Source organism: Spea bombifrons, chromosome 2, assembly GCF_027358695.1.
Source record: "Spea bombifrons isolate aSpeBom1 chromosome 2, aSpeBom1.2.pri, whole genome shotgun sequence".
Lineage (NCBI taxonomy): Eukaryota > Metazoa > Chordata > Amphibia > Anura > Pelobatidae > Spea > Spea bombifrons.
The window spans coordinates 83661165-83687474 of record NC_071088.1 but is presented as its reverse complement, the minus strand read 5'-3'; the positions used below and the strand labels follow the sequence as shown (position 1 = coordinate 83687474).

Genomic DNA, 26310 nt, shown 5'->3' with positions numbered 1-26310 from the left:
AGAAACAATTCTTGACAAACTGTGCACTATTACATCACAGCTTAAACGTGAACTCCTCAGTTCAGCCAACACCAATTGTCTGTCCCCGAGTTCCAGTTAATAGCTGGATATTTCATTTAATGAGACTGAAGGGGGTTATACAATATTATTTCCTCAGAACTTTGCAATCTATCAGGAGCTGAGCAGACCTGTAGGTGTGTTTGGGCTAACGAGCAATAAATTGAGTGCAATTAACCTTTGAATTGATGTTCTAAGGATAACAGCAGGCAATTTTGCCATTTAAAGGTGATAGAAAAGAAATGCACTCTGGATAGCATCCCAGTTAAATGCTCAACACTGTGACATCCTGAATTCTTAACTCTTTGTAGTTTTCTACTTACCCTGACACTGGTACTTTATTTCATGAAAAGACATTGCTAACAATATGACGTTTTACTGATCTGCAAATTGTTACATGACAAATGATGGTTTATCTGGGTGACAGCAGAAAAAGTGATCTTCGATGTCCACCCTCCTGGCACCCAAAGGATGTATATGAAGGGCCTCCCCCCACATATCTAGGTTATTTAGAGAGGTAGGAATATTTTTTTAATGAGATAAGTGGCCCTGGGAAGCGGACACAACTTTAAATATTAATGGTAAAAGGACATTTAAACAGTGCCCCTCACTAAGTTGGTTGAGGTACCCACATGCCATCTATCAATGTATTTAACTAGCCATACATAGGCTAAGGGAAGTGGTGTCATCTGTTGCCACTTGTACATAAGGGGGTCCTAGGGAGCCTGTATAATATTTTTTTTTCAGTTTCATAGCATTTTTAGATTTGACTGTACTGGTGGGTTTGGATGCACAAAGAGGTGGCTGGATATCAGACCAGAAATCTGTTTCTCGGGACAATTGCCAAACTCCCCTTTCTGATTGTCTGTTAAACATCTCAATATTGAATGCCTTTCATGTTTATCTTGATTGCAGGGCATCACAAGCCACATTACAAGCATTGCTGCCATAATGCGAACAGGAGATGGCCACTATGCAGAATCACAAACATTTGCTAAATGTAACACGACTGTAACAAGAACACCCAACCTAAATAAGGGAATTAACTCACGACCTTGAGATAAAGCTTTTTATTAGTGGTTAACGGAATTGGAAATAAGCAGTAAAAATGGTTAACTTGGCATCCAAAACTACATGTAATATACCACAATCTCATGTTTATCCATTATATTAACAATACTATGCATATATGCATGTGTGAGCCATTTTCATTTGCTATGTGTTGATTGATTGTATAGGTATAGGGTAGTCTAAGCCCCAACATAAGAGCTTAGGTCTACTCAAACGTATATTACATTTCTGGCTAGGTTTCCTCTGTTGCATCTGTTGTTAAAGGGGTTATTAGTGAACTATACATGTGCATTTATATTTGTGTTACCGGTTGCTGTAGGTGGATATAGAGAAGCCAACCAACATAACGTTTGGGTGTGCGATGTCATCTATTCCACCAAAGCTTGGCGATCCAATTTTAAATCAGCATGCAGGAATGACACCTTTAGTTTTGCTTTGTAAAGGGAAACAATCTCCATTGACATGAAATGAACGGTACAATAAGAAGTCTACATATTTAAGTGTACAGAAAGAAACACTGGATTTCTTTGTTTGGAATTATATGTTCATATTTCACAGTTCAGAGAGGGATTTTTCTCCCAGCTCATGAAAAGCTGCTTTTAATGGTTATTGTTTTCATTACAGACCATCAGGGAGTGATCTACCGAATGATTTTATGGAAATATTGCAATGGCTTTACATAGCACCAGCTGTGTTGATAGTGAGACAACTCTTGTAACATTTTTAAAAGCCTCTTAGCTGCATATTGCCAAGGATCAGGCTGTGCACAGTGTTCAACTCTCCACATCAGACATCCTTATACTCCAGAGTCAAGCTACAAAGCTGCTACTGTCTCTTCATGGCCCCTTATGGTAAACTGTGAAGTCACATCAATGCATATTGTTTAGCTGTAATTGCAACTGGCAATCTAAAAGAGATACAGATTTACAGAACAGTTGCTTGGTTCTGCCTTGAGCGGTGTAACTATGTGATGTGCACTGCAGATACTTCGGTATTTCAGGAGAGTGGCTATTAATTTACAAGCCACACATGACACAATGTAAATGTTTAGCTAACGCATGGGTTCTATAACTGTGCACTTCTTTATGGTGTGGTTGCCTGAAGTAGAGATCAGCTATTGTAAAACCTCACATTGTTAAAGGCTGACCCCGACATGTTTCTTCTGCAAGAAGGGATGAACAGGCACTGCATAATGTATAGTACTATGTATTAGGTGAATCTTAAGAAATGCAACCACAAATTATACTGGTCAGCCAAGCACTTCCTGCAGAAGACCACTAGCTTGTCCCTTTGTAATGTACAGTAAAGCCAAGGACTTCAAACTGCAACTCTCCTGTCAAAACCCTCTTTGTTCAATAATCCCCAAAGATGCTTCCCTGTACTTAAAAAGCAGCCTTTAATTGACAGGTTCAAAACTCAGGTATGAACTGCAAACACACATTAGTTTTTTCCAGCACATATAGCTGCACCTCGTGGCTCCTCTTACTTAACTCTGGTTATTAAACCAACATAAAAACTCTCTATAATTATATGCAGCTCCTTCGTCAAGCTTGGTAGTAGTCCCCAGTAAAAAAAAAATGCAGAAGTGGCTGCTCAAGCATCAGGCATGGGTAAAAAAAAATGTGTAACTTTGTATCTGGATTCATTACATAAATATAGATTATTGAAACAGAACCAATGATGGAAACTCAACTGTGAGTATATAACACCATAGCTAAATATGGCTGCAAGTCATGTTTGACACCAAGGATATAAAGAATGCATAATGGAAGCTTTCATTGAATTTTTTTAATTTTATTTTATTTTTGAACAATTTAATTATTTTTTACCATTTTCAAAGATCCTATTTTATAGTTAAGCATATCTACTAAACATATATATATTATAATCCCATCGGAGGCAGTCATCCTAAATTCCCATTCCCAAAATATTGCTCCATTTCTGTTATGTTACTGAGCCCTTTAGTGCAAGGGTGGGGTGAGAAGATGCTTTTGGAACATAAATCTAATTCATTTACTAGTTTTGTCACTAATTCCCTAGGTAAAATAACCCAAGCTCAATCAATTATTACCACAGCCTGCCACAATATCTTTAATGTCACTCTAGGTTTTGTGCCTGCCATTAAAACTGGCTATCATCATACTTCCACCAAACACAACTGTGTTTCAGCTACCGTTCCCGAGCAGACAATAGGAAACTGGAATGGCAATAAATGACTGATATAGTTTTTAAGATGATCTCTATGTCAGGAAAAAGCTCATACACTCAAGCGAGAAAAGGATATCATCAGCTAACTGCGGTGCTTTCATTGGTGAGATGCATGACTCTTAAGGAGACACGCGGTGTACATATAAGGCTGCTTTCCTGGTAGATAAAATGGGACTTCTCTTTGAAATATTTGTAGGTTATATCACAATAGAACATTTTCGTATGCCCACATTAACTTACATGGTGGCTTGTAAAACAGTACGTCAAATTAATGGAATCACTTGGAATATTTGTAAACTCGTTTGTAGTGTAAATGTTATTAAGAATCAAGGAAAAATAAACAAAAGTCAATCCATAAACGGCTTCTGTTCTCCACCATTTCCATTCTAAATGAATTCAGTTTATTGCAGCAAGACCCAAACTGTCTGCTTGGCCCCCATGGAGGGCCTCTGTCACTGCCTTGCATCCTAGGCAGCAGACTGTATTTCTTGGTTGGTCAGCTGGATAGTATGCTAATCTTCAGCGATAATGGTGACCAAAGTACTGCTACGAATACTAAACAGATTCATGAGCAGGAACAGTCTACTCATATGCACAGTCCAACTTCAAGGTAAACATACTGTTTTCTTTGAAAACACTACCGATGATGTTTAAGATTGGAAAAGATTGATACTTATGAGCTATGGGCAGCAGACCCTCCTTGCTCTTTTGCACATGTACTATCAAGGAAGGATCCCTTGCTTCCTCCATTAGAGTAAGTCAAGTGATGAATGTGGATTAATGGTAGTGATTCAGAGTCAAAGATAACATATGGCAAGGACAACTTTTAATGTAGATTTCAGTAAACAAAAAAAAAAAAGGCAAAAAAAAATATAGCACGGAGCTAGCTGAGCAAACGACAAGACAACTGCAAGACATTTAAGCTTGTTTCATTTTGTATCCATGTGGAATGTAATGTTAAGTATAACAAATGCTATCTTGCACTAAAATCCAAATTAACCATGTGTATTACATTTGATCATGTGTATGAAAGAGCAGAAGAAAAGCGTGAGTCTGTGTTTAAGACTCACATTGGTATTAAGGTACATGGTGCTTGCTTTTCTTAATAATTGGAATAATTCTGACATTCCTTAAGTTCCAATATACAAGTTAACAGTCTCCTACTCCTTACAAAACCACAGACTGAGACCTACGGTGGTTGTTTATAAACCATAGCTGGTAAATTGGTTGCATGTAATCCGTATGAACATGTGCATAAATATACAGAGCAGACGTGTTGAGACTTTAAGTTAAGCTATGAAGTTTTGATTGAATCCACGGCTGTACTTACAATGAGGAAAATCAAGACAGAGTAAAGAACAGCCCAAAAACGCTATTGAAATATTGAATATTGTTAGAAAAAGGAAGAAAATCAGAGGATACAGAATCATTGCTGATTCCAAGCAGGCTGAAAATGCTGTCCTACGTTACTTCACTCTCTTAAAGCAACCAATTTAATTTCTACTTCCTTGGAAAACATTTTGGGGTTTGTTTTTGTAGAAATTTGTATTCAGATTTTTCATTAACTTTCAATATTGATGTTTTTTTCTTATGGAAATAATTTGTTATAAAGTGAACTAAACTGAACATCAGCATGCAAAAATGTCGAGTCTTAATGTGGCCTAGCGAAGGCTTGGGCTTGGTTTAAATTGAACATTTTGGTTGGCGTACATGTTTTATTATGTGTGAAACTACAATCTAAGAGATGGACACAACATTTCACCATTGTAAACAATTTATTTTTTTATGATTCAAGATACTTTACAGAACAAAAAAATGACGGTTGTCAAATATATATACAGAAAGCAAAAATAAATGTACACAAGGAATGTAATGTCAACTAACAATAGCTAAAATGGTTGGTGCACGGTTTGTGGCATATTCACTAACCCGGGAGTCTGAAGGTAAGTGTCAACTCTGTGATATCACTATACATCGTGACATGCAAACTCCGATGAGCTTTTCTGTAAGAAGGGCTGAGCAGACAATTGATTTCACTATAATCACTGGCTCAACTCTACTCTTTTGGCAGAGGCTCACAGGGGTTGGCCCTTCATGATGCATAGTAAAATCACAGTTCTACAAGACTCCAAGGATGGTGATTATATCCCAATGACAAGCTATCACAGTTCATGGTCATAACAAAAACAAAAAGGCATATTGATTAAAAGCAATTGTGCAGAGCAAAAGAAAAGGGAGCCAACCAAAACGCAAATGAGCAGGATGCAAAAGCAGGCACATCGAATGCAGTTGAATTTTGTTTAAGGGACCCAGGTGCGCTATGATAGTGTCAATAATGAAATTTGTGTAACCTTCACCAGGATTATTTCACCTAGAATTGTGTATATGCTCACTTAGCTATGATGTGATGCGGTTCACAAACACAGGGGCCTTTGTTGTTACACCTGCGCAGAAGGGGGTGAATGCTAAAAAACGCACACTACTGTTCAAAACTTTGGGGTCACTTAGAAATATCATTGCTTTTGAAAGAAAAGCAGAATTTGCCCATTAAAATACCATAAAATGGATCAGAAATACAGTGTAGGCATTGTAAATTTTGTAAATGACTATTGGAGCTGGAAATGGCTGATTTTCAGCTGAATATCTTCATAGGCGCACAGAAGCAACCATCACTCCTGTGTTCCAGGGGCAAGTTGTGTTGACCTATCCAAGTTTAAAAGGCTAATTGATAATTAAAAACCCCTTGAAATTGTTACACAGCTAGAAATTGCCATGTTTTCAATGAAAACAGCTAAGTGACCCCAAACTTTTGAACAGTACATTTTGAACACGTCATGCTGTACTATATAATTAGAACTAAATGCCACCCTGCAGTATGTAGGCTTTATAAAAGTCACTGATTCTGTGAATCCCTATACTGTAGGTTGCACTTTACATGTGTTATTAGCAACATGTGTAATATGTGTTCGTCCTAGAAAAAATGGCAAGCGTGGTTACCTAGTGCAGAAATGCGTGCCTTTGATATTCTGGTTTGCCAACTGTGATAACTGCATTATAAACCTGCAGAACTGTAACATGCTTTTCCTTCCAGAACTGAAAATTTAGATTTCTGTAATAAGATATTTATTTAGACAGATCAGCAACAAAATGGAGTGGCATATGGGTTGGGGTGAGATGAAACATTTAATTTCATCAATTTAACTATGTGTTATGACACAGGCTTCCTCTGCAAAAAGGGCAGTGTAATGTGTAGCTCTGACATTTAATACAACTTTAAACAAAAAATTGTAATGAATGAGAAAATCCCACCTTCACTTACATTTTTAGTGGATAGTTACATAAAAAAAACTATATATTATGGTGCATTTAAACAGCTGACATTGATGGGAAATTATTATTGTTATTTATTATTATTAAAAATAACACCAAAGTTTTAACATGATCATGGAGGCAGCCTATGGGGTTATCCATTTGGTAGGATCAGCTGAGTATAGGGTCTGGGGACTTAATTTTCTGTGCTTAAGAACAAGAGGCATTAAGTATATGTTTATGTACTTCCACGGAACTAATGTGGCCTTATATATGGTGATGGACCATATAACATATTTAAATTGACAAGCAAAGTTTTCATACCATGATTCCCGTAACGCCGGAGTGAATTAGTATGCTGTTGTGATTGGTATTTAATTGTATAGACCTATTGAGTATTATATCAGGAGCTGAAATAAGTATTTTTATGAGCGCTGCAAACATCCGTGCCCGTGTACATACAGAAATGACATATATTCAGTATTTGAGGACTCCGGAGGCTGGCTCCCTTTCTCGCAGCCCCACAATGCAAATTATGTTGCAAATTTCTAGGCAAAAGAGTGATGGGAAAAGCAGCTGGGATTTAACAAGCATTTGACAGTGAGCACGTGAATATAAAAAAAACAATGCAATTACAGCAGACACAAAGTGCAGATTGCTTCTCACAAACCCTTGAACATGCAACTGAGCAAAAAAGGCACAGTCAAAATGGAGCAGCAAAATTACATGAGTGACCCATCACCACAGCACATAAACAGAATTAAACGCTTCCTAAACCGCTCTGAACCGGCTTCATCTGGTGAGGGGTATTCAATGGGCATCCAGTTAATGGATATTTTAAAAAAATAAAATGCCCCTGCATGGTAACACGAGGCATGCACCCTTCTAGGATTAGGAACCTGATTTATATACAATGAGTTACAAGAAGTATAATATATATATATATATATATATGTATATTAAAAAAAACTAACTATGGGACTTACCAAGAAGACTTGGTCATACTTTTTAGCTCACAAATAAATACAGTACCATAGGTTAAATATGTCATTGGTTTCATATTATTATCATATGTACTAAATAGAAAAGGCTGCCTTTAAACATTGTGTAGCTTAAACCTTGGGCACTTTCAGTGTCGGCATGATTGTGAAGCAGGGGTATTTGCAAACCAAAAACCAGCATTAAAAAAAAGAAGCAAACGTTTGGACAGATGGAGGCAAAAAATCATTGTTTAAGTTGCCATGAAATAAATTAGAAAGTCTTTTCTGCATCTATTGTTAAATCGAAATCAATGAAACACGGGCATATAGAGACGTTTATAATGTGGATATGTGCAGAGGATAGTCTGTTGCCCATAGTTCATAAGTAAAACCCACCCGTGGGGTTGTCGCAGAGGTGCAGACATAGTTCAGGGGGCTACTATGCCAGCTTCTTAGAAGGCGTTACAGAAAAGGCTCCGGTGCCTTCCACCTCTTGCGGCAAAACAAATGTATTTCTTAACGCGGCTGGTTCCGTCAGACAGGAGATCGCATGTAAGGCGTTTGTAACTCGATAATGGGCTATCACACTAGCAGTTAAAACTCTCTTAGACACTGACATCTTTTCTAGATCTATCCATCAAATGACTATGATTATGACTGAAGGCGTTTGCTGCTGTGTGGCAATACAGCTGGCCTTGCTAGCACAAGCTGCAACGGAGCCGAAGCGTGGGCCGCCGCTCCGTCCTCGAGATGACAAAACTGGATTAGAACTTTCATTTTTCACACGTCCCTGTAGCTATTAATGATGGCAGCTCCTAAAGGACATGTCAAAAGAAAACCAGGGTGTCTGCTAATTATGCAGTTGCCAGCTTCAATGTTTCATGTGCTACCTCATCATGCATTCTGGATAATGTTTTTTTTCTAGACTACCTAATTGCTTAACAATAGGACACCTCGCTAGTATGCCCCACACTTATTTTTTTTCTGTGCCGAAATCTTAAAGGCTCAGACATGTCCATTAACACAACCTGCGATCCATCGCATGCCGCTAAGAAGTTTGTGAGAAGTGCTTTTTCTGCATTAATCTCCTTTTCCACAGAAAATACGTACAAAGAACAAACTGAAAGAGTTTTAAAAAAAAAGTGAAGAAAAAAAAATATTCCTTAAAAATAATAATAAAATGAACAAACAAAAAGTGACTTGAAATAGGGAGCATGAGAAAAGGGAGTAATGACAATTAAAAAAAAATGAACAAAAAAAGTAGATACAAATGTAAGAGGAGCTGGGGAGATTTTAATAGTGCCACTCCGCGCTCTCCCTTTAGATCAGCAGTTAAACCCTGGTTTATTTGTAATGCCTCTTTAAGAGCTAGTTGATAAAAATTATGTCTTGTGATACCGGCAAATAGTCTGCAAAGTGAAATGAGAACAGGAATTAATTGACTGAATCGCAAAGAAATGTCCCAGATATATATATTAAGAAAAAATAAATAAAATTAATTTACAAAAAAAAACGGAATATGGAGAAGATGATGTGACGAACACATGCAGCCTAAAGAGAAATTAAACAGAAGGAAGGTATGATCTAGGAACGAAGGAACGTATGGAACTCAAGGAACGTGTAAGGTCTAACAAGCATATGGGCTATTGGAAAATAGGACGCCAATCGTATTTTATACCTCCAATTTAATTACTGTACTATGATGGTATAGTAAAATATTGGAACAGTTTTATACTAAGTGAGTCTTTTGAGCTTTGTCTAAGCCAGACCTCTTTCCTAAGTAAACACTAGATCCTTCATCTCTTGACAAAATGGGTTTTCCAGTACATATAGGACGGTCCAGGGCTGCACTCAAATTAATAGTTCAAACACAGAACGGAACAGAGATAAATACATGCTAGTATCATAATATTCAATTTATATCCTGTCTACCCCTTAAAAAAATGCAATTAATTAACAGAATTATCATCCAGCATGTAATTAAGGATCAAATGGGATTAACCCCTTTGCTGCTAGTTGTCAGATACAGCAAAGCTGTTAAATTCTTGTGTGTCTTTTGACAGCTTCTAAAGCCTTATAACTACAATCTTGGATCAAGCCGAAATCTTGCCACAAGAGACAAGTGTGCCAACTCAGTAAGCAAATGAATAAATACATTAAGTCTCTTAGGTGTCTTGAGGCAGGACTGAAATTACAGATGCTTAAGAAGAATCTATTTTTTCCCTTCCTTTGCTCCACGTCAAGTCAAAGACTCCGCTCCAAATATTCACATATTTCAACCCAGAAGAACAAAGCACTATCGCACCTACAATACCATATAATACTGTTTTATAAACGCAAAGTCAGTGAACATCCAGGGCAACTAATGAGTGGGGGTTATATAGTTTTTCACTTATTTTGTTATGCATTTATTTTTACACACTGAGCATGTTATGGGAATTCTTGTATGTGTATATGTGTAAGCGTGTGTGCATGTGTGTATATATGCGTGTGTGTGTATGTGCGTGCGTGTATATATCTGGTCAGGGGATAAGCTCTAATGACTAGTAATGAACTTTATAACGATGCATAAAACAGAGAGGGTTCACGGTACTTACAGACAAAAAGTTAAGATTTGTGTTTACAACAAATACAGCTGAACCCTTATAAAATAACTAATAAAACCGCTTCAGCTAGCACAATAACTTCAATATTTTTTTTACGATCTACGTTACTGTTGTCATTCTCGTGACCATTCTATGTGTGCAAGCACAATTCTGCCAACAAATCCTATAGTGTCTGCTGATTTTTTTAACAATTGTGCCAGATAAATGTAGCATTTATTTGCTGTATAATAGAATGCATGTTGGTCCTGCTGGTCTAAGTGTTTACTGATAAAACTGTTTAAGTGATGGTTCCATTTGAATACACTATACAATCAAGCCAATTTTTATACAAGCCACTTTCGGCCTTCCCCTATTAAACACAACAGAGCAAAACATTTTGTGCCTCCAGCAGGACCCTTGTGAATTTTTTTTTCGTACAGTCTTTAGTTCATGTTCATAACAAAACGTTATATATATAGCTCAGAGCTTTCCGTATGTTAAGTACCCATACAGAAGTGTCTTTGCTACTACAGAGGTAATAACTCCAGGATATCGGATTTATGTCACCCATAGGGGATACACAACAATCCCAGGCGTATATTTAGACCTTTCTGGGGTTAAAGTAGGGTTCTGACACTGAGGCAACGCAAACAGCTCCGTAAAATGCTGGTGATTATTTGTCACTTAACTAGTACTCAAATATTTAAACAAGGTTTACTGTTGATAATGCTTGAAATTAATCTCTAGTATATGCCTAAAAGTTCAGGAGAGGGAACTGGTAACTTAAATATTTATTAGGCACTAAATTGAAACATGATGACATATGTGCATTAGGTAGGATCACATATGAGCACAGACTAGAATAGACGTCCATAGTCTTTGAATGCAGCATGACTTAAAAAGGCAACAAAAAGAGAGTGGATGTTTTCATCCTAATTCTTTTTGATGATTTCAGATATCCCCTGTGAATGTGGACTAATCTATATCACAACAGAGAGGGGATTAAAAATGTAGAGAGTTAAATGCAGCGATCAAGATGAAAGAGAGGTGACCGAAACATAACTGATAAGATGCTAATTGGGAAGCCAAAAAACGCAGAGCCACACCACCTCGACACTCCTCAAATTAATCCCTTGGGTGCCATAGTAGTGGGAACAATGTATTGCTTGATAAAGATGTCTATGCCACAAATAGTTAATGGAATGCACAGAGGTTATCTTTTCATTCTTGCCCTCTGTTTTCCTCCGTGTGTTTGGTCAATTGCTGTAGTATGCCACACCTGGCTCTGTAATGGGTTTCACACCGTGACCTCTTCTCACACACACTACAACGCTTTGTATTCACTACATCATCATAACTTGCTTCAACAACTACTAATTGGTCTTCCCTTTTAACTGGATGGCCTGATTCTTAACCTTTATGACCTCACACAGCATACTTATGTAAACCCAGTTTAATGAATATATAAGACCTTCAGTTCGACCAGGGAAAATGCTTGTTCTTACTGAACGAAGAAGAAGGTTAACAAGTTTTGTTTAAATAAACTGCGTTAAGTCCTACATTGAATTACTTGGTTATAGATAGATGTACACACTAATGATGAGGAAGCACTGGAAAACATGGGTTGGCAATGAAAGAATACAAACGCACAGCAACAATGAATTAATATTAATTATAATAATTATAACTAACAATTTAGAATTGTTAAGAAAATGTGTTATCATACATGATGTTCCTCTTGATTTCAGCTGTACTCATGTGCAATAATAAAGGAACACCTTAAAGATGGTCCAGCTATGCTGCACTTTCTAGATAAAACATGGGTGTTCCATATGAATATTTAATAATATTAGAAGGATGAGTTCTTTAAAATGCTTGTAAGTTCATATCCTCACTGTACAAAATATCAAAATCAGGCAATGAAAATGGTATTTTGCTTTCTTTCTTCACTTAATATAAGAAATGGTTGAAAATATGTAAAGATCATTGTCATTCTTGTTCAGTTGTGTAAACACTAATGAATAACAAAATTGGAAGTTGTAAGTCTAGCGAAGCTTGTTATTGGTACAAAAAGCAAGCCTCTCAATGCACGGCGGCAGTAGTCTACAAAGGCAAGCACACGGGAACACTAATATTGGAAGAGATGTGAACTGGAAGGATAGCTGAGCTGAAAGAGCAGGCCGTCATCAGAAAAGCCCAGGTCATTCAAATAGCCAGATCCACGTAGCCTTTGGATTTAGGATATACCGTACCGGAGCTAATGCCATGAAACTCTAATGCAGGCACGTCACATGGTATCACTCAAGGATTAAAATTTATATTCCAGCTGCTCAGGATGGCAGTGACATGAATGAGACAGATGGACGCTCACATTGCATAGTGCATAGATACACTAAAAAGAAACACAACACGGACACGGAAATACCTGGGAACTGGTAGCTGTAACTTGGGGCAAATCCAGGGTATCCTCGGCCGTACGTTGCGACAAAGTTTGGGTAACCTTAAACAAACAACAAACAGAAAGAAAAGGGTCAGTATCGTTTCCGTATTTCCTGGTAAAAATGGACCGGTTTTTAAAAGTGCTAAGAGTAGAGCAATCAGCAAAAGTATTCCACCGGTTGCCATGGTGATCATTTCATATTTGGGAACATGGGCCAGAACCGTTCTTTATAATCACTAGCTAATAGTATGTAACAAACCAAATTATGATGGCAAAGAAATATAGATCTACTCTCCGTGATCCATTGAGCTTTTTTAGCTTGAATAATCATGGCTACCTTGCTCATGTTAACCCCTCTGAATGCTCAGTTTATAGCAGATTACAAAAGAATAAATCACATTAGATAAAGCATAAAGATCAAAGAACGGTGGTTTAATATAACATTTTGTTTCTATCCAACTTGATTATTCATGTACACATTGTTATTTTGCTCTTGTCTAAACAGCAACTCTACAGGGACAGATGTTCATTGTTTATTATTAAAGCTATGCAGACTCTTGAATTGTTTCTTATTACATCTATAAAGAAATAAAGCAACGTGAATTGGTGGACACTGCTGTGCCAACCCAAAGAAACGAGAAGCAATGCGTGACTGGCAGGTCTTGAAAGTGACCTCCTATAGCAAAAGTCCATAGCAGGCAAAACCTTCGTTGAAAGGGACAACGCTTCCATGAACACACTTAACCCCTTAAGGACAACGGGTGGTCCCTAAACCCATTGAAAACAATGCGTTTTGAGCCCGTACATGTGCGGGCTTTGTCATTAAGGGGTTAAAATCTAAAGAATGAGCTATTTAGAGCCAAATAACTTTAATAAATTGTGAATTAGCAACCTGTAGGTCTTCTACAGAGAAAGCATCACATTTGACACTTAATTCAAGTCAGTGTCTCTTTTGGGACTTTGTAATTAGCAAGAGATCTATTGACCATTCACCTGAGAGAGGATGTGCAGCTAACAATATGTACCCGTATGGGTTAACATTCTGCTGCTGAATCCAGGGAACCGCTGTTTTATGTGCAGTAATTAAATGCCCCTTTGTACCCCAAGACAGATGAATGTCCATACCTTTTAGTTGGAAGAGTAAATGCCAAGCACTCAAGCTAAACACAACACAGGTTTGCTGTGACATTTGGAAAGCTTAGAATAGATGTACTTTGCATTACAGCTATTGACAGTTTGAGATAAAGGTACTAGTAATGCTTTATCCCTCAAGCCCAAAGTACCACAGTTAACATATCAGCGGTAGATTGTAAAGCTCGATACACTTTTTGAAATAACAAAAGGATGATATCGAAGGCCCGGGGGGGGGGGGTTGGTTGGAGAATTGGGTGTAGAACAGCTGTGGTTCTCAGATACGATGTGTAAGGCTGAGCAGGGTGCAATGCAGAGGGGGCACGCATGGTTATTTCTTGGAGTCATCTTTTTGCTTGTTACATGCTCTGGCAAACGCAATGGTTTTAGTTGTTCTAAAGTCGCACTTTGGGAACAGTTCAAGTTCATATAAGCAGCATCATGTGTGTTATCAAATGCCCAGACAGGGCATACAACATTAAACAAATGGCTTTCAAAAGAACATGTAAAATATAACCAACACAAATAGGTTGTATCAGTAATATTAATGACATTCATAAATTCACCTTTATAAAAAGTCTAACATAAGAGTATACAGAATATGCGATGCTAGCATCAAACCATGTTTTAAATAGTTATACCACGGATCTTGCATTTAAGATCCAAATGAAGGCACATAAAACTATGAGAGAGTTCATGGACCCACCCTTCATCTAACCCTGTTGCGGGCTGTGAATTGCGTTCCTGTGATGCGTTTGTCAAACATATTTGACAAATATTTAACTCAGTACTTGTACATGCATTTGCCATTGCAAGCAAGGTGTGCATGTTTCTCTTGATCTGCTTTTCACTAATATTGAAGGGGTCTTAGACTACACATTTATTTTGTATAACATGGCTATAGCCCCTTTGTTATATGTTGCTCAACAAATTATATATATTATGTATATATTTATATGGGCATGCACACACTTTTATGTGTTGAACAGTTTGTTCTCTGGTGGGTGACATATCAAATTACCTTAATAACATCCACATAGTACAAATAAAAAACAAACAGCAATCCATCTGCAAATAATTATCTTGACACCTGCACTGGAATCCTTTTATAAGCAAAGCTAGTATTTATTTTAATGTGTTGAGCTTGCAGTTCTTATTTTGTAAAAAAAAAAAAAAAAAAAAAAATAACAAAAAAACACTGCACAATATCACCAGAAGGTTAAATATCTGATCCCTGGACCTTAAGTTCTTTATACGGTTTCATGTGTAGAAACTATTTCGAAATTTGACTCCTTCGCCCTCAAGCCATAGGGGGTTTAAACAAAGAAAGAAAGCAAGCTGATGTGTGCATCCTCTAATAGGCCAGTGTACACTCCTCTATCTGGCACCATTTCACAAGTCTAACCAAGATAAAATGTGTTGCTTCTGTGTCTGACGGGTCTAATCATAAGCCCCATCACTGAACATCTTTCAGGTCATGGCAGATGAAATCATAAATTTATAATACAACATTACTTCAATTTTCCTCATCATTTGCTTCTGTGATGCCCGGCTCTGCTCTAACGAGTCACAGCCCCTGTCTGAGCGGGGAAATTGGCTGGCTGAATATCAATAGCACATTAACACCATGCCCATGTGGATACTTCATCAAGCCAAATTATGGTCAGGATGACCTATCCTGTGCTCCCATTAGGAGCTGTGCTCGTCCTGCGCCCGGCCGCTGAACAATTTGTTTGCTTCAATACTTCCAGGGAATGATCAATCTCACGATAATTATGTCTTGTCACTAAAGTAAAAATAAGAAGAAATCACAGCTCTGCTTGGATACCCTGCTCCATGGCTGTTGTAGAATGGCATTAACCACTGTGTGGCCCTGCCAATGAAATGGATTGTTGGACGGCACATCGAAGCCATCTCACAAATACACGAGCTGCTGACTATCGCACATGTCATGCATACATAGAACTACCAGATCTAATGGAAACTTAGGAGGAAAAGTGTGTTTTGCACAAATGATATGCTGTTTTAGTGCAAGTCGACAAAACATTTAAGCAAAATGTCCAGATTTTTTTTCCAAATAAAGATAGTAAATAGAATTTGGGGTTTAACTAATATTTTATAGATATGAATTGATAGTGTCCTGACAACATTCCATCCAAGAGTCCTGCGTCATATGGAGGCTGTTATCTTTGTAAGTAGTGTGCCCCTGCAGGGGACATCTCATGTTTGTAGCACCCACCCGAGATCTTTGAGTGCACTCAATTTAAGTATAGAAACTTTTTGTAGTTTGTTTCTAACTGTCGGATGACCAAAGCTAGGTCTGGAGCCCAGGACAAAGCCGTGAATCATGATTCCCAATCAGACAGCTGATCTGGAGTTATTTGCAGATACAGTGAATATGCACAAACAGAAAGCACAAGATCCACCATGCCTAGATTTGCTGGCAATAAAGAGTTAGTATTATACGATGAAAGCTTGTTTTATCAGTATTTGTTTAGGAAAGTGCAAGAGAAGAATCAGATTAAAAAGGAAATAGAAACATATATCAGTTACCCAGTAACTACCGGTACTCTGGTTTGCAGAGTATTTCACATTACTAAAATCCGTGCTTGCAGAAACAGGCAATCACAACAGACTTCTAAAACTGTATTTAACTTAAACATTGTCTGAGAACCCTAAAGGGCGTTACTTCCTGTGAATTGGAGCTTTGGTGGCAGGGTTGCCATTTTGGGACCAGCGTCACCGATTTCTTAACATTTCTGGCATTGAAGTACTTGTGCGTTTTTCAATTATCCCTTTGTCTATTTTAATGATCTTGAGGGAAAAGCTAAATATTATGTCATCCAGTGCAGGTCGACGTACTTCTAGATAAATACATGGGGATACTAAAGACATATGTTTAAGTTTTACTTCCATTTTATACTGGGCCCCTGGATGGAATGGCACAATAGCACTGAACCACAAATAACCACCTTTTCCAGATTTTATTGGGGGGGGCAACATTCTGTTCCAGAAATGGTTCAACTGCTGTGGAATAGAGAATTAGCTACTGAATTTCAGAATACATAAAAATGTAGCACATTCAACAATCTGCTGTGTCTGATAAACCCAGGATCTGCTAAGATCACAGTAAGTGGACATTTTGGCATTTATATACCAAACTCATTACAAAATATTTCATTAGATCGGCAATTTAAATTCTGAATAAAAAAATATGTGACCAAAAGATCCAAAAAAATGCACAATACAATAACCAGCAAAAGCTTCCATTCATGCAATGCACTGTACATCTTCTATATGACAACTCTAGCAGAATGATGGTCGAAACAATCATGTGTCAGGTAAAACAGGATAATGTCTTTCTATGGCAGTGACACAGTTAATTCTTTTTCTAAAACACACTAGCTATACATGTAATACAGTAAAACATCACACTAACCAATCACAGCCAAAGTGAATTTATATAAATCTACATTTTCCAATAATGGTTACGTATTAATGAACAACTTAAAAAAAGACGGGGAGAATTTCTAATCCAGGTTTTAATAAATAGTTCACAGTTACTGAATGACTGGATTTTATCTTTAAACTGCAATGTTCAACAGAAAAAAAAAGGGGGCTTCAAAGGTGCATTAATATAATTGCTGCCCGAGATCACAATGACGGTACTTTATAGACACAATGGGGTTTTTTAGTCCATGTGGTGGAACTCTGCACTGGGATCAATCAGTCCGTGGAACAATATTTAGAAGACAACGTTCTATGCCGTTCATAGGTCCTTAAAGGCAAGTGTCCGCATAGGACATCCAGATACGCGAAGAATGCGACCCTTACATTGTATACAATATAAATTAGCACATTCAACTTTAAAACGTATACATTATGTAGCATTAGAGAGCAGGAGATCCACCACCAAATTATATTTATTTGAGATACATTTAACAGACTGCCACTATAGCATTTCTCCACCACATATAAACTACATAAAAAAGCCATTTCGAATAAGCTCTGTGGATCTGTCAAAGCTATATTAGGAGATGAGAATAAATGTGTGACTCAATTTCTCTCCAGGAGAAAGGATCATTTTTAGTCGGAATGAACATACTGCATCCTTCATCATTCTATTTTTGTGAATAAGGGTAAAACAGTCTATTTAAGACATCCATTTAAATGCAAATGTGGCTATCCCAGGAGGAAATGTTAATCATTTACAAAGAAGAGAAGAATCTTTAAGACCATTCTTGCAGCAGAAATACCAGTTAGTTGAAGCTTCTTGTGTTGGCACAGAAAATGCAGTCGGGTTATATCACTGCTATGGGTTATTTGGAAAAGAGACACAGCTCACCACTGGAACAACGGGCCACGGCAAATGAGCTCTTGCTTGATTCTATTGAGGTAGAATGGTGTTTACCCATTTGATCCCTTAGGATCTTAAAGGATTGGCTCAGGAGTCAAGTGACTGTACACCCTCATCTGTCCTACTGGGTGCTAAGCAAAAGTGACAAGTAAAGTCTGTGTTGTTGTTTTTTAATAGAATTTTATTTCTGCTGCTTTGCTAAACATTTAAATGAGAAAATCTTTCATATATATACATACACACACACCACTATCCTCCAGCATAAATAGCCAGAGATGGGGCTGTCTTAAGCATGCCTCTGCTTGTTACCTCCGCTCCACTCTCTTGCTTAAACTTAACACCTCCGATCTACCCTCATCCTCTTTCACAGCTTGCTTTGGAGAGGCAACACAAGTTGAATTAAACAGGCCCCAGTTGGCCATGGAAACACATTACCACAGAGTGTTCCAGCCCTGACAGAGATTGCAAATTTAAAGCTGAGCACACCACAAATTACTAGGTGCCTATGGTAAAGAAATGTTTTGGGTTTTTTGTTTGTTTTTTTCAAAAATTGGCACTGCAAGCAAGATGGCTGCTGTGGGTTCTGCGCCATGGTGGGTACTTTGTAGAAACCTTTTTTGAAAATGAGTTACCTGTAGGGAGAATAGTTTAATCCAATACGGTCAGGAAAATCAGGCAGCTAGTTTAACTCTTGCGTTTATAAGGCAAGTGTATATAGGATATTTTTCCCCCCAAACAACATATTATTTCATGTTTTAAAACACTGGCATTACTATAAAAGGTAGGATACCTACATTCAGCTACTTGATAAAATAGGTAGGTGGCAGTAGCTGCATATGGGTTTCTTAAATTTATTTTCACCAGGAAAGCAAAATGCAAAGTATTTTTGTAATGTCTAAAAATGTTTAACTTGCTCACTTCAAACATTGAAAAAGCATAGATTTTTTATAAGTTTGAAGGCATGTGAATAATATTAAAACCTTAGAATTACTTTATGTACAATATGTTTGAATACACCTGAAAATCTGCTGCGTATGTACACTGGAAATAAAAAGTGCGCCAAATATTGTGTGGGCAACTTACCCAGCATCCCCATGCCCAACATGAAAGCATCCATAGTGTAGGGTAGGCCCCTCGCTCGGCCTCTCGTTCCTGGAGGAAACATAACTTCTTTAGGTTGTGCCTTCTTACATTCAACCTATTAAAGGAAGACAAGCAAAATGAGATGCAAATTAATTCCATTCAAATGTCAAATAACAATACCAAAGGAAAAAGTAAAACACAAATTAAAAAAGTGTGTTATAGTCACTGTCTTTAAATTATAGGCCAGTTGGCAGCACAGATATCAAATTTTGTCCTAGGTTAATATTGCCTGCTATCAGTGAAATAACTAAAAGAACAAGTCACGTAGGCAGCACAGGTCGTAATGTAAACAAAGGAACAAGACTGTATTATACACTGAAATACATTTATAAGAACAGTAATGTTTAGAAACCCTCTATTTCATCATATTCATTGTTGAACAGATCTTACCCACAGCTGATGTTACGGGATGTAGTGAATTGTCTCAGGATAAAGTGAGATACAGTTGTCACAACAACAATTGGTGCCCCCTGCCAACACTCCTTCATGCTCTCATTCACTCTCTCACACTCTCTCCATTATCCAGGTACGAAAGGGCTGAGCAGATGGAATCGCGGGGAAAGAGAGGTGCAGAAACACTTCTTTTTCTCCACGAACTCACCATCTACTGGCCTCTAAGAATACTTCCGCGAAAGGGTGGAGCCATGGCATGCACCATAGGAACAGACTCTCCTCTGTTCTTCCAATCAGGGGAGGGGGGGGTGTGGAAGCTCCACCCTTTTGTGAAAGTACCTGGATAACGGACCTGATGCCAGGAGAAGCAGACGAAGAAAGAAGACAGGAACAAGAAGAGGAAAGAGTAGTAGAGGGGCTAGGGAAAAGAAGACAGGGACACGGAAGCAGTCAGCTTAGTAGGTAGGGAGTGAATGGGAGTGTGAGTAACCAAGAGTGTGTGGAAGCAAAAACTTTTGATTTTGACTTTTAGTTTTGATTTTTGGTTTTCCCAATAGTCTTTCCCCAATATTCTCATTCCTTTTTTTTCTTTTATTAAGATCCAAAGTTTGGGGGTCATCTTATAATCAAGTAAATACATCACTCACACACTAACGTGAATACTTAATGTGAATAATGTGTATTGATTTTTTTAATGCCTTTATTTTGTTGCTTTTCTGGATTTTTGTCAAGTCGTTGGTTATCCATGGGTATCTGATTAGAGTTTTGTTTTCTGGAGATTAAGCAGCGAGCTGATGCTGTACGTTACCTTTCGCTAACTATGATGTGCAGCCAGTGAGCCTTGAAATGTTTATTTTATACAGTGTGCACTATGCATGTTGCATGATGAATAAGTTATAAACACAGCTGGGAACTTCCCAGGGTTTGTTCCCCAGAGCTCTCACACAGGGACAGAACTAGCCTCAAAATGACTTTACAGGGCAGGAAGAAGGTAGAACCTAGGTAGATAGTGGGCATGACCAAACACGTCTCCCTCTACCCAGAGATTGAAGAAACTGACTGGAGGCTCCAGATGGAACCTTGCTAGTTCCTGACATAGCTATAATAGGTACTTATAAGTCAATCATTCTCAACTGCTGAATCCTGCTAAATTCTGTAAAACCTGTATGTTAATTGCCAAGGATAAGAATGGCTACAACATAAACCTGTCTGCTGTACTGATCAGTTCAGAAATGTTTTTTTTCCTCTTTTAAACCTATTTTACAAATCTCCATTAACTTAATATGCTTCTCCAAATAACGGAACCACAAAATATGATGAAACCACTAAAGTACCTTTCCAAATTTATTATCCTTCCTTCATCCAGGTGCTGTGCAGTATACTTACACATTAATAACAATTAACATTTACATTGCTTGTTACCTCAACTTCAAAGAGCCAACTTTAGGACTAAAGCTTGTTCATGGTAACTTAAAGTGTTAAAAGGCCTGCTGAGAAAACCCCACATGGCTAATTCCTTCCCAGCACCAAGCTAAACTCCGTATCTTAACATTTTCTTATGAGTCTGAAAGGACAAACCAGCTGCTGCAAAATGGCTGGAATTATCAAGCAACTCTTTGACACGTATTTAAAATGGCTGATTTCACTTTGCTGCCATATGGTCAGACGAACCTACGCAAGATTTCATTAAGTCCAACTGAAAACCGTTAAACAAGAAAAGAACCTGTCACAAATCAGCAGTACAACAAAAGCCATTATTTCTGAAGCAGAGTGAGACATCAGTGTTTTGATTAACGGATTAATTTATCCTGCACAAGATAATGTGTGATTTCTTGCTTGCTGGACTCAGGGGAACCAGCAGAGCTGGGACTTGTTTAATCCATGCAAGCCATGGGAGTATAGTATATGAAGCAGACGTGATTACACTGGGCTTTATATGAGCCTCTGGATTTGGCTGTTTGACAAGATCGCATTGGAAATTCTTTTGTACCTATTATTGTATGGGAAGTCGCTGGGATGTCACATTGTGATCATTTCCCTATCCTGGTTCACCATAATTTGGGTCTGAATGTCACCTTATAACAAGAAAATTACCAACTACCGATCGTTAAAGTCAATGGTATTCATAGTGTCTTCTGAAACAATATATCTAACACAATAAAGGCAGCTCGACATGCATTCTACAGCCTTTAAAAGGTAATAGGATGAGTAATAGGTTAAAGCAGAAACTGGAATCACCATCCGAGAAGCCGTAGAAAAGTATACTTGGATTATTAAAAGGACATACACTTTAATATTATAGAATTGTCTCCTGTACTTGTTTTAGATTGTGAGCTCTAGGTCAGAAATGCCCATTGTTTCAGTCTCAATATTGACCTTCTATACTTCTTTTGTATGCTTACCTACTGATAAAGAATATGAAATCTTCTTTATAATGTATCCTTATGAATACATTATTATTCATTATCAAATAATTAATATCCCATGATCAGTTTTTTTTTTTTGTTTTTTTAATAGCCCCGGATAACCTTTTATTTTCTGATCGCCAGGTTTATTGCACTCACACCTTGCCTATTTTGCCCCCTTACACCCATGACAGATCCAGTTATCATCTTACCCCTCTTAACTGTGCTAAATTCAGCATACATTCAAGTGTTTATATATATATATATATATATATATATATATATATATATATATATATATATACACAGTTTATATAAACACGCGCACAGTTTCAAAAATATTTTTCAATCCATAACTAGGTGCATCTTCCAGCCACAATCTATATATATGAAAGAGCATACCAAGGATTTCTGCTTAAGAATCATCAAGTTTGTGTCTATGAAAACCACTACTGATTGTCTGTAGAGTCAAGAAGGATTTTACTCTTGAGACTATAGCAGATTAAAAAAAAAAAGGTTTATTTTGCATTTTTCTTCCCCATTTCAGACACATGCGTATGTTTTCCATTAACTCATGAATAGGAAAGCCGTGTACACGTAGCATACCCGGCAGATGAACACAACCAGCAGTTACTATACTAAAGTGACATTTATTAATCTTTTCAACTGTAAATGTAAAAAAATCCATTCGAGGCTTTACATTCTCTTTTCTGCGGCTCATGAAACTTCAGACAGCTTGAGTTTCAACATTCTATTTTATTACAGATCTCCATGCAGTGGGATGCGTGCCAAAAATGTTCTGTTACTGTACTTCAAATGAGGACTTGAATAAGATCTCTGCTTGCAAAGAGCAGTCATGTAGGAGAGCAGTGTACAGCACTAACTGATCATTACGCGAGGAGAACGGAAATAACGGGATGTAGCAAAGTGTGGCTAAACATTTCGCTTCCTATTACCCCTATCGGTGACAGTCTATTCATTGTCTTATGGATACCTGCTGCCTGTTACCAGGCAACTCTATCAAAAGAAATCTCAGGTTTATACAATTTTCATTTAGGTAGCAGAGGTTAACTCACTGTAATGGGATGATTTAAAACAAACACAGCAACCCTTTGCTTTCCACCGTTCAGACACGATACAAAAAACCACAAAAGAGCGTGAAGAAAAAAACCCAAAACATTTTATACTTTGACACATCCTGATGTGTGAAATATTTCCTTTGATACATTTCTCAAAACACCTTCATATTTCACAATCTCTGTCATGTTGTTACTGTCTGCCAGACATCCGCTGACAGGAACGTGGGAAGGAAAAGAAGGCAACAACCTCACCACCCAACAATAAGGAAAGAAATTACGAGGGCTTGGAGTAGGGTGCTCATCTGAATGTCTGCTAACAGTTCCAGACGCAGCACAGAGCATGCAGAAAAACACAATGCAAGCCGCCAAATCAGTGGAGAATCTGCACATTTGCAATCTACCCCCCACCATCTTATTTCTGATAATGAAGACTACTTCAGATGCAGAAAGGTTACCAGATGGAACATCTTCCAATTTACAACTGCTTATGATTTAAATTTAATTTCAAGTGTTAATGGTCTACAAGGGAACTCGGAACGATTAGCAACTGAGTCTTTGGCTTACGGCCCTTCAATCAGTGCGCCAGAGATCACAGACAACAGGCTTGGGACTGATTACTGGGCAAAAAGGGCAAATGGCCTGTAGTGCCTCTTATGTACCTCCTTTTAAGATGACGCAGTGTGCGACTATGGTCCCACCCGTGTAATTTATCACCTGTTGGCTTTAAAATGCAAAGGGACAAAATTTAATCCCAAATCTAGCCCTGCAAGACGGATTCCCATACCAAACACTCTTGCCTATTAGTGTCTAGGCTCAACTCTCATTCAAATATACCTTATTAGCCCAGATACACCGGGTGTTGGTTGGTCAAAATTGGTCTCATATTACCATACTTCAACATTAGCTACAATCTCATCAAGATGGAAATAAAGATAGCAGACACTGTCTATTGCTAAAGACATCTCTGCTTAAATGACCCAAATCATGTCCTGGTAAGGACGATTGGAGATGCTACAATTTAAAAATGTTGTAACTCATTATGTACATTTTCTTATTACAATAAATTATATACAGTAATACATGCAAGGATCTCAGAATTTGCAAACAATGCTATTTTGTTTAATTGTTGAGTGGCTTGGGGTGAAGAGGGAAGTGGTAGTGTTCCATGTACACTCCAAGAAATATGGATTATTTTAATATTGGTAATTTTATATTGATTTATTTTTCAATAATTTTCTGAAAACCCACCTTTTGCAAGACGCCAAGAACCTTTCTTCCTAACACTCTCAGCCATCATCATCTTTAAGCCACCTGAACAATAAACTTCAACAGATAATCCGGACCCGATTAACTCATCCCCATCCAAGCAGTCCTCTCCTATTGTTTCACTTCCCCCTCAACCACCGGCTAGAATATAAGCGCACAAGAGCAGGGCCTGCTTCTCCTTTTGTACCAGTTTGTTATCATGTATGACTTCAAATAATCCCCCCGATTGAAAGAGTGCTACGGAATCTACTAGAGCTATATGAATAAATATAATGTAAACTAAAGTTTTTAAAATATAGTTCGCAAATTAAACAACGCAAACCACATTAAAATGCATTTCAATGTTGTAACAAAAAAATGTGTGTGTAAAATATGCCTATATACAAACCCTATATACCACATCAGTCTAAATATCGTGTGTCCCTCTTCTCACGCTGTTTCATTACAAATGCTCAGGGTAATAATACAATCTCTTCTGGCTGGATCAACAATTAACAAGAAAATGCAGTTTGGATTAGCGCTGTCAGAAACAGTCACCCGGTAATTAGCTTCTGCAACCACATAACAGGCGACTGCTGATATTAGAAAGACAAGCGGCGTTTAGGATTTTCACAGCATACGAGACCAGACACAAAACATTTATAAACAGACGACACATGTCAACTGAGAAAAGAAAAGTTAGACTGTGAAATAGAATGTAAAATAATTGCATGCTGCACAGGGATTCTATTACAATCCCTATTCAAATCACCAAAGGAAGAGCAAAGCTAAATTGTATTCACTGAAAGACAAAGTATAGGAGGGCAGTATCTTTATTGTGGTGCAAGGCTGTGGTGCATGAGAAACCCAGTTAAAATAATAACATAGCCTTGCCTTATGGTAAGAACAGAGCCTGCCCGTACAAGTATATATACACATGCATACATAAACATATACAGTCAAACAAGTACACCCTCTTTGAATTCTATGGTTTTACAGGACATAACAATCATCTTTTCCGTAGCAGGTCTAAAAACTAGGTAAATACAACTTCAGATGAGCACCACCACATGACACACCGTGTCATGATTTATTCAACAAAAATAAAGCCAAAGTGTAGAAGCAATGTGTGAAAAACTAAGTGCACCTTATGATTCAATAGTTTGTACACCTTTAGCAGCAATAATTTAAGATAATCGTTTTCTGTCTCTCACATCATTATGGAGGAAATTTGGCCTAATCTTCTTTACAACGTTGCTTCCGTTCATTGAGGTTTTCGGGCATTTATTTATGCACAGATCTCTTAAGGTCCTGCCACAGCATTTCAATCAGGTTGAAGTTTGGACTGGGCCATTGCAACATCTTTATTATTTTCTTTTTCAGCCATTCTGTTGTAGGTTTTGCTGGTGTGCTTGGGATCATTGTTGGTTCTAAGCTTTAGCAGTCTAACAGATGGCCTCACATTTGACTCCTTGATATAAAGAGGAGTTCATGGCTGACTCAACAACTGAAAGGTTCTCAGGTCCTGTGGCTGCAAAACGAGCCCAAATCATCACCCCTCCACCACAGTGCTTGACACTTGGTACGAGGTGTTTGTGCTGATATGCTTTGTTTGGTTTTCACCAAATGTGACACTGTGCATTACGGCAAAACCTCTCCACTTCGGTCCAAAGGACATTGTTTCAGAAGTCTTGTGGTTTGTTTAGATGCAACTTTGCAAACCTAAGCCATGCTGTCGTGTTCTTTTTAGAGAGAATAGGCTTTCTCCTGGCAACCTTTCCAAACAAACCATACTTGTTTAGTGTTTTTATAACTGTACTGTCATGAACGTTATCATTTAACATGCTAACTGAGGACTGTACAGTAGAGGTGATATATAACTTGGGTTTTCTTTTGGCAATTTCTCT

The 26310-nt window shown here is 37.8% G+C and overlaps 1 protein-coding gene across 4 annotated transcripts in view; it reads right to left on the bottom strand.

Annotated features, from left to right (window-relative positions):
• Nucleotides 1-26310, bottom strand: part of MSI2 (musashi RNA binding protein 2) — a 272035-nt gene that overhangs the window by 41034 nt on the left and 204691 nt on the right. For 3 of the 4 annotated variants that reach the window (XM_053454977.1, XM_053454976.1, XM_053454978.1), the window contains exons 9-10: nt 19222-19336; nt 12636-12710 (exon numbers count right to left, since the gene is read on the bottom strand). In XM_053454977.1, the coding sequence (XP_053310952.1) occupies nt 12636-12710; nt 19222-19336 (190 nt within the window). Of the gene's footprint in view, nt 1-8039; nt 9035-12635; nt 12711-19221; nt 19337-26310 lie in introns of those variants that run through there. The other variant, XM_053454979.1, reaches the window with a different exon arrangement.